The sequence below is a fragment of the Parasteatoda tepidariorum genome, chromosome 5 (genome assembly GCF_982258835.1).
Source record: "Parasteatoda tepidariorum strain Cologne lab strain chromosome 5, Ptep-v5.0, whole genome shotgun sequence".
Lineage (NCBI taxonomy): Eukaryota > Metazoa > Arthropoda > Arachnida > Araneae > Theridiidae > Parasteatoda > Parasteatoda tepidariorum.
Window position 1 is genome coordinate 33,397,073 of NC_141759.1, and position 12,799 is coordinate 33,409,871.

The following is a 12,799-nucleotide window of genomic DNA, read 5'->3' on the forward strand; positions in this document are numbered from 1 at the left end:
ACAATTCAAATTTTTCTGAGGCAACTCTTAACCTCTAAATATTATTTTTTTTATGTAAACATTTCTAAATGTCAGTATTCAACCACCAAACAACTTAAAGTCCTCAAATTTAGCATGAAGTTGTAAAATGTAATGAAAGAGGGTCATAGCAATAATGAAAGTAGAAGTAAAGTTAGTACTGTAAAATTAAAACAATATTTTTAATCAATGAGCCAAGTTCTTCAAGAAGCAGTTGTAGAAGTAGGTTTTTTATTTAAAACTTTTTATAGAATTTCTTTAAGAACACAATTGTTAATTTGGGCATTTGGTGATACAACACTTATAGAATTGAAGGATATGTTACATCAAGCGCTCAGGTATCATGATTTTGATCTAGTTACGCTTCTATGTCATTTTGATTTATGCTGCTAAGTTAACTTTCAAAAAAGTCTATGGCTGGCAACAGCATTTTTATTTTTTAAGTTGTTTATTTTTATTTCTTTTAGAATTCGTTATTTTTTTAGCGAAATGTTTTTTAGCCTAACAGAATTCTTTGCCGACTGTTTTCTCTATGAATGAAGAAAATAAAGTAAATATTTAACTGTTGTGAAAAGAATCTTATTTAGTTGTACAAAGTACTTCAGCCAAACTTTGGGAGCCACGTAAGAGAATTATATATATTATATCAGAAACACATCATTAAAAGGCAGAATGCTTTGGTGTTTTCAAAACAAAACAAACGTTGCCACCGGCGGAAAAGAAATACAGCCAAAATTTGGGAGCCACGTAAGAGAATTATATATAATAGATTTTGGCGTGTCCGGAGCAGTTGGCATCTCTGAATGTGTGAGTCTTGGTTTAAAATTTTTAATTTGTTAGGTTTTTATCCACCACTACTACTAAACAATTCGAAAGCTTATATAATTCGCTACTTAATGGCTTTTGTGCCTTATCGTTGCCTGCTAACTCTTCCAAATTTTCCGGAAGATTTTATTTTCATATTTAAAGTGGTAGTAAATATGTACTATTTTTTCTTTTATAAACTTAATTTTTAAATGATTTTGATCACCACTATTCTTACAAAAATTAAGCACATATATTAATATGCGTTACTATCATGGTTATCAACTTAAGTTTTCTCAAATACAATGTATTTGTTTGCTTAAAATTGAAGCTTTAACTCCATTTTAATACCACTGGGAAAAATGATAATGGAAGGGATTAAAAGTTGGCAGGTATGCTTACCATTAAAAAATAAAGCAAAATTAATCAAATATATGCAAATTTTAGTTAGTAGTTGTTTACCGTTTTTAAATGATTATGGCTCGTCCGGAGCAGTTGGCATTTCTGAAATTTCCCTTATTGCCTAATACGAAAAATTTTACGTGTTTATTTAGCAGGACTTTCCCTCCCTCACTTTTATTGAGGAGGATATATATAATAAATTTAGTAGAAATTTTTAAATGAAATCTTCCGGAAAAATTAGCAGCTATATCTTTGACTCTTGATCATACCGCTCAAATTTAGGATTTTTTATGTGTTATTTCTACTGGTAGAGTTCAATTTTCGACACTAACAGAGATTTGTAGAATTTTTAATAACTCTCGTAAATTGTCTAATAAAATTTGACCTATAATATATTTCTTGCAATTTTCCATATAGAGTGGTAAACAAAAATATTTAACTGTAATTTATTTACAAATTCCCATTGCTATTGCTAGGAAAAATTTTTTTTGAAAACTGAAACTCCGTAATGCCGCTGTTCAATCGAAAAATTAATATATTTAAATATTTAAGTGGTTTATTCAAGGGACGAAAATGTTTTTTTTTTACAACATTAAAATTAATAATGAAAAATTTCTGCTACAAAATTTACTCTATTTTTTTTTTGTTGAAAAAACCCCCTTTCTTTTACCTTTTGCGGAACTTTTGGTTGCTAATTTTTATCAGACAATACATTAGAAACTGCGATATTTGGCAGTGCATTTTATTGAGGAAACATTATTTTATCTCTCTGTTGCTTAAATAGAATTGCAGATAAAATTTGAGAACACTTAAAAGCAAATAGTTTTGCGTTTTTTGTACTTTATAACGTGCTTGGATCAGGGGGGAGATATTGACGAAAGAGTTCATAAGAAAACCATTTCAGCAATAGTTTGCTTTCCGGAAGTGTAAATTTATTCTTTTCTCTTAACTATTTAGCATTATCGCCTTTTCTCGGAAAAGAAGCAGTGTTTTATATGTACTATAATTGTAAAAAGAAAATCTTGCAGTTATAGAAATTTTACTTTTCTCGAAATAATAATATCCAAATGAATTATCTTTTATACCAGTTTTTGCTCTTTTCCGACTTGATATATACTTAGCATCTGTTTGGATTGCGTGTTGCCAATCTGGAAGCAGTAATTCATCAAATATTACGAATAGCTAGAAATGTCTGCCAACCTGTACGGCCGTTGAGAAAGCATTTTCTTAGTGGAAGCGACATTGTAGCTTTTTGACGCATTTAAAGTTTCCAAAAAAATTTTTTCAACCTGCAGCGACAAATTAATAATCAAAAATTATTTAGATATCATCGATTAATTAACTTTTTATCTCTTAAATGCTTAAATAGTTAAAATATTTGAAAATGTTTCCAATTTTCATTGTTGTCTTACCACTTGGTAAAATCTTTTTCGGTGACCGCACAAGTTGGTAGGTATGGAAATGTAAAACTAATTGACTTTAAAAAAATACCTACATTAACACCTTGGGGCGGGTGATTCAGAAAAGCATTCGTACAAAATCAGGATCAAGACGTAATTAAATAAAAAACGGTAACTTAAATGTAGTCGTTTCTAATTTGACAGACTTACCTTGCTTTTACTTTAATTATTGTTAGTTTAATCATACAGTGGTGGCCAAAAGTGTGGATACTTTTTGTAAGTTTCATGTTTTTCAACTTTGTGTGCTTGTAGAATATATTAATTTTCACTTAAATACGAAAGTTTATATATCAAATTGAAGGTAATTTAATGTAGAATTTAATAATGAATACAATATTACAATATCTGTATTACAAAAAAGTTGTGCAACTAATAGTAAGATCTATCTTAGATTTGCATTTTTTTTAAAGTGATACTTACACAATCAATACTTAGTAGGATAACCCTTATTTTTTAAGACAGCTTCCCAGCTTCTTTTCATTGAGTGAGCGACTGTTTGAAGTTCATCTTTCGTAATCACTTGGTACCAAGAATCGATTATAGGTTTAATAAGTTGTCTTTTATTGGATGGACGTTTTTCTCGTGCAAGAATTTTCAAACGTCGCCACAAATTTTCAATTGGATTGAGATCAGGACTGTTTCTTGGACCTGAATCCTGCTGAAAAATAAATGGTGCGTTGTTGGGGAAGAGATCCCTACTGGAAGGTATCAATTTTGGTTTCAGGACAGTTTCGATTTTTTTTTTGGCATTCAGGATGCCAAGAATTACTGGAATTCGGCCCACACCATCTGCAGACATACATGCCCAAATCATAACATTTGTTGGGTTTTTTGTAGTTGCTTCAATGCAATCAGGATGAAGTGCTTCACCTACTCTACGTCTCACGTATTTTCTATCATCACTACCGAAGAGCGATATTTTACTCTCATCGCTCCAGATTACTTGCTTCCATTGATTTTCTGACTATTTAATGTGTTGTTTTGCCCACTTAACTCGCTTTTCACTTTGCTTTTGATTTAAATATGGTTTTTTCCTTGGAATTCTAGCTTGTAGTCCAAATCCTGATAACCCTGTTCTTATTGTTCTTGAACTTACTGCAATACCCGCTGCATTCATTTCACATCTAATGGCATCTGAAGAAGTTTTTCTATCTTGAAGGAATAGCTGTTTAATTTTTCTATCGGCGGTAGCACTTGTGTATTTTTTTCGGCCTGATTTGGCTTCATTTTCCACTGATTTCGTTTTTTCATAACGTAAACAGAACTTCATTAGGAAAAAAAATGAAATAATGCAAATTATTAGAAAATCTGAGTAGTGGTTTTATTTTGTCGATAATATTAAAAACATATAAATGAGGACAATCGTGTCCAGCGAAAAGTGACCACCACAGCTGCATAAGCAGCATTCGGAACAGCAGGAAAATCATGGATGCACTTTAAATTTAGAGTGCGTTACAATTTTTATAATATTAAAAAGTTGACAAAATTTAGAATGTGTTACAATTATTATAATACTAAAAAGTTGTTTACAACTAATTACATTGGGTAAAGATTGATCAAGAATCATCCTTATGTACTCTATATTTTTAACGCATAATGGTTGATAACACTTGAAATTTGTCTCACATAGGAAGGTGGGATCCAGACGAAACTTCAATGCAAGTTGCCCTCTCAACAATGACATTTTTATTAGTGGCATGCATTGAAGATCTAGCTACGCAAGTGTGTGGAGCTCAAGTTATACTTGATGCCAAAAACATCTCTCTAAAGCACATACGTAAATTAACACCAAGATATTTACAGTTACTCGCAAAAGCTCTCAGAGTAAGTAAATTTTCAAAAAGAAAAAAAAAATCTCTAAGTTTTCCACATATTACTCAGATCTAAAAATAATATCACAATAAATAACGTTCGTTCTTCTGATTTAAATTTTCACGAACTAAGAGCCATCATTAATGGTGCATTGGATGAACCCAAAAAATATTAATAGATTAAGTTCTACATATTTGCTGTTGTCGTCGTCGTAGGCCATCAAGGCAAGAAGTACGATTGTTCTTGTGTTCCAGTGGCGCCCTCTATGGCCAGGAATTCGACTTCTGACCCCGTCCATATGTCTCACCAGTTAATAGGGCGGACCCATTCATTCATTCACAGATCGTAATTTTGACCTGAACCAAAGAATGATCAATTTCCAATCCAGCATCCCCAGAGGTATAATTTGTTATTTGAACATGGAGATTTACCGTGCACCACTCACCATTTGCTACACGGGGACTAATATTGAAAACTTTTCATATGTAAAACGAAAATATAATGTGCTTTCATTCTACAGTGAACTGAAAAAATGTCCTTTAAAAAGTTACTTATATTAATATTATTTAATAAATTTCTGCAATTTATTAATCACTACTTTTTACATATTTAGTCGCCTATAGCATTCCTGAAACTATTACTTATTACATTCTTTAAAAAAAAATTTCTTAAAGTGGTAGGGAAATAACTATGGACATTATATTGCGTATCTGTTAATTCTTCCGAATTTTTAGAAATATTTTATTTCTATATTTAATGTGATAAAAAAATTCATTCAAGCTTGATTCCAGAATTAACAAATTTTATTTATAACATTTTTAACAACCGTTACCTTTAAATTGTTTAATATATTAATATTGTCATTGTTGAATACGTTTACAATTTTCTTTATATATATTTTTATAAAGTTTGGTCTCCGCCGAAAGAAGATCATTTAGTGAAGAAAGAAGATCATTTTTCCATTGCCGATAACAAATTAGGAACCGCAGCTCTCGAGCATAACTCCACGAAGAGGAATATGATCGTGACCAGAGGGACAGTCAGGTGGTCACATTAAAAAAAACAATTTAGCATTCTTTCTTCGCTAGATATCAAAACACCAGCCATTGCTAAATGGAATGTTCTAATTATTTTACTGTTAAATATTTCACATTGGACTGTTAGTGCTGTGGTCTGAAATTCTTTCAAACGTTATACAGGTTTTCGTTACCGTTTTTACACTAATAAATAACTACGAACAGCCTTGTGATTGAGTAATATTCCACGAAGGTTCAAATTTCATCCCAAACCTGATCAATTCCATCTTTTCATATTTCAGGTATATTTTGCAGTAGAGCTGAAAGTGTTCTCTTTTCTGGAGATTCTTGCACTCAATATGTGATCGATGATTTTGTGATCGAATAATCCACTGGGATGGATATAGAACGTCCTCCCCTGGTTAATCTAAGCCTTTAAAAGAAGCGATATCGGGTAACCCAAATCACTTAAAATCTCTGAATCAGTGATAATCAGTACCTAGTATTCCAACTCAGTAACAATCAGTGAAAGAGAAACGAAACGAGATAGAAATATACGGTTTCTAGCGTTCTTCGCACAAACCAAGTTTATTCATACTTATTTTTAATTTTCTTTAAAAGAGGACGCCACTTTCAGTATAAACTACGAAAAACATGTTTTCTACGACTTGTCAGATTTTAAATTTTTTATCCGTTTACAGCACCATCTCTTGACACACTTTTTAAATAATTTTGTAACATGGTCAGAACATTATTGTTTACTGAGAATGACTTTAAAAAAACCATACATTTCTTACTCATTCAGATTTTCTTTAATTAATTCATTACATTGTCTTTTTAAACACATAGTTGATTTAAATGCATTTGCTTGTTCATACAAAATTAAAATATTTAATGTTCTATTTTCATTTTCAGAACACTTTACCCATCAGATATAAGGGAGATCATATCGTGAACGAATCAGTGATCTTCTCTTACTGCTACAATGTTTTCAAAATATTTATCTCAGAAAAAATTAGAAAAAGGGTAAATATATTTTCTGATAATTATTGATTTTTTCCTAAAGCAAAGAAGAAGATTCGTTTGTACTTTAGTTTAGTCATTTTCAGAAAATCTGCCCATGTGATTTTCAAATTGGCCAACTGAATTTGTGCATTAAAACACTTTAAAGATACCAAGGTTGTTTAACACGTTCACGCCGGGAAAAGTGAAAATACTGGTACGGGAAAAGAGAAAATACTGGTAGAAGAACTATTTTAACATTAGATAATATTCGGGAGGAGTTAATCTATTCTCAACAATAACAATTCACTGTAAGGAGATTTATCACGGCGAAGAAGCAATTCAATATAACAATTGCATCCGTTAAAAACAATTGGTAGTTATAGATTTTTATTATTCCCGGAAAAAAACTAAAAAATGAAATTTATTGTTACCAGTTTTTACTTCGGTGCTCTGCCAAGATGAGACAATCTAGCGTGACCTACCTACCTCCAGGACAACGAATTTAGCTGTAGGACAATAAAATATAATTTACGATTATCAGTCATAAAACGATGAAAATAATGTTTCGTCTTATTTTATAACCGGCGTTGAGCAGCCGACCTTACTTGGAGTATATGACTATCATTGTTCATCTCCGTAGACTTGATCTTTTGAAACCAACTCAAAAGACAAGGGAACTTCTGGATGTATCGTTGGGACTAACCAGCCTTCGTGGAGGAGTTTTTGATGGAACTTATTCACATTTATGTTACATGGAGAGAAAAAAAACCTCAGATTGAGAGCAGAGGCATGACTATGATGCGATGATGGGAAAGGATTGATGAGGAATTTAGTTTGTCGTCCAAAGAATTTCATAAAGGGATTTGATCCATGATTTTTCATATCTAACAAAACTCTCTATACCCTCCGAGGTTTGAGATATGATCTAAATACATTCTCCAGCTGTTAGTAAAAAGAAGCAAAAATTTTAAAGCAAACCGAATTTTTATAAATTTCTTATCAGAACCTATGAACAGAACTATTTTCGTTCGTTGTAGTGGAACAGGGCGTTTGAGCCCTTACGGCCCTATCCCCATTCATCCTGAAATTAAGGTAAGAAACATACATGACAAAATTAAAGTTTGGGAAGCAAAATGGAGTTCGAACAGGACTATTTCATCATCATCAAAATATAACTGGGCTGCTGGGGCCGTTAGCGGCCTTTTTCCCATTTGTCTTGAATTGTGATCTTTAAAGTGGTTCTTTCTAGTAATTGGAATGCAATTGGAGTATAAGGAAATTAAATATTTTGTATTTTAGTTAACAGGACTATTTCTTGAACTTGAACTGAGTTCTATTTCAGTGTACCTGTCCGCGAAGCGGACACTTCACACTTTCATCGGTGATTGCGCCCGTGGTCACCTAGAATAATGACGTTGTAAGTGGATAATGGCGGTGAATTGCTAAGGCGGTGGTCAGATTAAATCTGCATTTAATCTATACGCATATTTAATGAATTATTTACATGTTTACGTAACACTAGCGGATGGTTCAGAACTATTACGGTATCTGACAATTCATATATCTGTTTTAATAATTTATATATAGCGGTGGACAAAATATTTTTTACTTTAATTTATTAAAATATTACTACATTTCAAAATTATTCAAAAATTAATACTTTTCAATATTATTAAAATATTAAAAAAAATTTTTTTTTTGCATAGAGTTAGTTTACAAGTGTTCGAGACTTGAAATTGATTAACCTCTGCATAATACCAAGAGACCACAAAATAAAGTGATTACAAAACGCTAAGATTTCAAACGTTTAAAATTCAGGGTAGTGGGGAATTTTGAAGGTAGCAGTGGTGTACCCTCTCGACAATAAATAAGGGTTTATGTTCTATTTCTATTTTTCTCTCATTCTTGTCCAAAGCCAAGCATCTGTTTTGCATACTCTCTGTAATTTTTATTTTCTAGATCCATTTTCACGGAAGCGATATGAAACATCTTCACAAGTTCATTCCAAAAGAAGTTTTGCCACCTGATTTTGATGGTGACAATACCGAATACTGTGCAAGTAAATGGTGCAAAAAGGAAGTGTATTCTTACTTAGAAAAGTTTAAAGAACTGCATCGTTGCGGGTTTCGGTGATTTCAATACGATTCATTCTCTAAAAATAATGTATACATGAGGAACCATTAGACGAAGATCATAAAGCAAACCCTTCCTTTTTGAACTAATGAATTGCAAATTCAGATCTGAGATTATTATCATTGTCAGTTTATATCTAATGTCATTATTGTTAAACATCCTAACTAGGATACAAGCATAATTAAACAAGTAATGTATAAGTCTACATCACGATTAATCTATTAGTCGTTTTTTTAAATTTTTTTTCAATTGAACTTTCATTTCATTCGAAATAAAAATGCGGAAATATCTTCCTTTATTGAAAAAAAATCTTGTCAAACATATTGCAGTCATTTTTAAATGAAGAGTGATAATGTCTGTAAGCTCTCTTTGTAGATATATCAATTGACATACTGTTGTGTTTAAAATCAATGTGAATGAACCATTAAATGCTGCTGTCAATCAAATGTGATTAATATAATTGAGCGTGATTGTTTTAATTATGAACTCATCAAATAAGTGCTATTATTATCTAAACACATTGCTTTGAATATTTACATTAAACGATGCATTTAATTTATTTGTGCTATCTTTAACGAACAGGTGATTCACATTGTACGATGATGGTATCCAAATTCTTAACTCTAACATAAATGAATAATATCACATTTTTACTTGAACATACATATTTTCCTTGCATTACATGTGAAAAAAAAAACAAGAAAACATCCAGCCGATAGTTCCTTAAAATGATATTTCATATGATCAATCCAAAATAGGATTTGCCTTCTTCAAGTACCGGTCTCACCACCTCGAGGTACCCTAATAATCTTCTCGGTACTGCATACATGCACATGGAAAGTTAGTCTGCTCTCAAGGAAGGATCTGCTTGAAGAAAGCAAATCCTATTTTGGATTGATCATACCAAAATAGGATTTGCTTTCTTCAAGTAAATGCCGGTCTCACAAACCCGAGGTACCCTAATAATCTACTCGGTACTGCATACATTCATATGGAAAGTTACTCTGCTCTCAAGGAAGGATCTGCTTGAAGAAAGCAAATCCTATTTTGGATTGATCATACCAAAATAGGATTTGCTTTCTTCAAGTAAATGCCGGTCTCACAAACCCGAGGTACCCTAATAATCTACTCGGTACTGCATACATTCATATGGAAAGTTACTCTGCTCTCAAGGAAGGATCTGCTTGAAGAAAGCAAATCCTATTTTGGATTGATCATACCAAAATAGGATTTGCTTTCTTCAAGTAAATGCCGGTCTCACAACCCCGAGGTACTCTAATAATCTACTCGGTACTGCATGCATTCATATGGAAAGTTACTCTGCTCTGGCTGCATACTGATGTGGCAAAATTAACAAAAATTCTGAAAGTTTTAGTTTTTAATAGTGTACCACTCTATAAACTATTTCACAAAAAAGCGTAGTAGTTGATAACCCTGATTGCACATTTTCTCATTACTTAAATCTATTTACAAAATATTCAAAATAAACGCAATAAGGGTTAAACTTGATTTCTCTCAGCCTTCTTTTCCCTCAGGGGTTGTTCCTGGGTTTCATTGGCAGTAAGGGATGTTTTGTCAAAACATGCTAATAAAAACAACACTGGTAACAAAAACAACACTGCTAATAAAAACAACACTACTTTTTTCTGTATTTATGCAAATACTTAATTTTGACTAAAACGGATGTGTGGTTTTCAAATCTAAAAATAGTTTTAATCCTAAAAATGCAGTTTTTTTTTTTTAAAAAAAAAAGTTTAAAACGTTTTAAATAACAAGAGGGAGCGTAAAAGTTAAATCAGGAGGAGGTGTGCAATTTTGTGAGTTGTTTTATTTTCTTCTGACAATTTTTGAAATTCAGTGATTTCTTAAAATTTTGTAATTTCTTATAATTTTTATAGCAGTTGCAAGGAGAGAAAATATAGATGAAAAATACTGACAAAATTCACAAGTAATATTTCATTCAATACACAACTTTTGTGTATTAATTTGCTCTTATATGGCAATTTCTGAAAATTTGAAACATTTATGAAAATTGATTCTCTTTGAAAAATGGGGATCTCGTGGAATGAAGATGGTACATAAAAATACTGAAAAAATCCACAGCTGATGTATTAGTTCATGTACAACTTTTGGGAAGTAGCGCTTTTCATTATTGAAAACTTTTTTTTTTTCGCTACCACCCTAACGCACCGATGCCAACTTTATATTTTAGAGTGGTAGTTTATCAATTGTTGATTCTTGGTTTAGTAGATTTTTATCCAACACTATTTCTAAATAATTCGTAGGCTTGTATAATTCACCACTTTATAGTTCTTATATCATGCTAAACTTTTCAAATATCCAGCAAAAATAGTAAAATATTTACAAAATTACTTGGTAGTTATTTACCGTTTTTTAAATTTTTTTCCGTGTCCGGAGCAGTTAGCATCTCTGCTAACGTATAGATCCGAGGCATGGGTGAAAGTGAGACGGAGAAACTGGTAGTAAAATCATTTCAGTTTTAACTAGTTTACGAGGGGAGTAAAAATCCATTCTCTCTTTCAAGCTATTTAACAATATCTACCTTTTCTTTAAAAAACAAAGCAGTTTTATATATATGCTATAATTATAGCAAAATATCTCGGTAGTTACAGAAATTAAATTTTTTTCGTAAAACATGCCAGAATGAAATGTCTTTCGTACTAGCTTTTGCTCTTTTCCGTCTTGGTATATATATATAGGCTTGTCTTCCGTCTTGGTTAACATATATATAGGCTTTCAGCCTTGGTTTAAGGACACTTGTTTCAACTTACGGGAATAACTTTTATTTAATTATTAAAGTGCGATAATAAATTATATGATTTAACATTTTATTATCGAATCAATTTAATTAATTAAAAATATTTTTTTCCACCGTTGCATACAAACAACTTAATTGTATATATATAACCCATTAACCGGTTAACGCCCAGCATCATATATTTAGGACAGTTCCTTTTTTCAAAGACATTCATAGTGGTGGAAAACTTTTTTCAGAATTTTCATTTATCTGGGTGGATTAAAAGATTCTCAGATACCATAATGATTTAGTTATTTCTGACTAGATCTAGAATTAAAAGGAGCAAGTACTTTTTGATCTATCAAAGACTTTTTGAATGCCCTAACAGTAGAAAAACCACCTTTTCCATAAAACCACTTCTTGTATTATTTCAATATATGAAGTCGGGACAAAACGGATTAATTGGGAGAAGTTCTTAAGTGTCTGAAAAATAAACAAATAAAGCCTTTAACTTAAATTGTTATTTGGCTACCAATTTAAATATTCTTAGAAGCTAGGACTTCTGAGTTACGCGCTGTGCACTTACGTGTTTCATCCACTAAGCTCTTCAAATTTTAGCAAATTAAAAATTATTCGGTTTTTAAAAAATTAAAGTACGTTTTTTTATTTATTTATCTCTGGTTTCAATGTGTTGTTTTCAGTTTATGGATTAAAGAGTGTACTGAAAGAGAAATAGGAATAATATTGTGCACCTTAAAAATCGGTATCTTGAACGGTGCAAATTTCGTGCAAATTTGCTAAAAACAAATTAAATTGCAACATGTTATCACTCTAATTGAATGTGCAATCGAGTTTAGGCTGGCTTAACTTGCTCAATATCATTAGTCACCTTGTCAATGTGCTTAAGTTAATGCAAATTTGAATGATACAAAGCCTCAATTTTATCCAAAAAGTCTATCATGAGCCGTGATAGCTTAGGGGATAAAGTGTTCGCCTTCCAATGAGGCGAACCGGGATCGAATCCCAGTTATTATGAATTCCGCATTCGGCTTGCACCGACCACAGTGCTGACGTGAAATATCCTCAGTGGTAGACGGATCATGGTTAAAGTTCAATTGCCGTCAGGCTAACCGAGGGAGATTCTCCCCGGTTATACATTCAAAAAGCCCTCCACGAACGAAAATATCTCTCAATACTCGATTCAGGAGTTCCCTTGTCTTCTGGATTGGGTTCAAAATTACAAGGCTACGGAATTGAACATTAGTAGTAGTAAGCCCATACAAATTGGGTCGGCTGTTCAACGACGGTTATGAAATATAAGAAAAAATAAAAAGTCTATCACTATGTTTAACGCATTTTGCATGCATATAGTACACATATCTAGCACTTAT

At 31.8% G+C, this 12,799-nt stretch overlaps 1 protein-coding gene across 2 annotated transcripts in view; it reads left to right on the forward strand.

The window, feature by feature from the left end:
* Window positions 1–9,096, forward strand: part of LOC107454778 (retinaldehyde-binding protein 1) — a 38,423-nt gene extending 29,327 nt beyond the window's left edge. For both annotated transcript variants that reach the window (XM_087163628.1, XM_087163629.1), the window contains 3 exons: window positions 4,315–4,508; window positions 6,428–6,538; window positions 8,477–9,096. In XM_087163628.1, coding sequence (XP_087019754.1) covers window positions 4,315–4,508; window positions 6,428–6,538; window positions 8,477–8,650 — 479 coding nt within the window. In that variant the 3' untranslated portion in view covers window positions 8,651–9,096. The remainder of the gene's footprint in view (window positions 1–4,314; window positions 4,509–6,427; window positions 6,539–8,476) is intronic.
* Window positions 9,097–12,799: the final 3,703 nt, after the last annotated feature.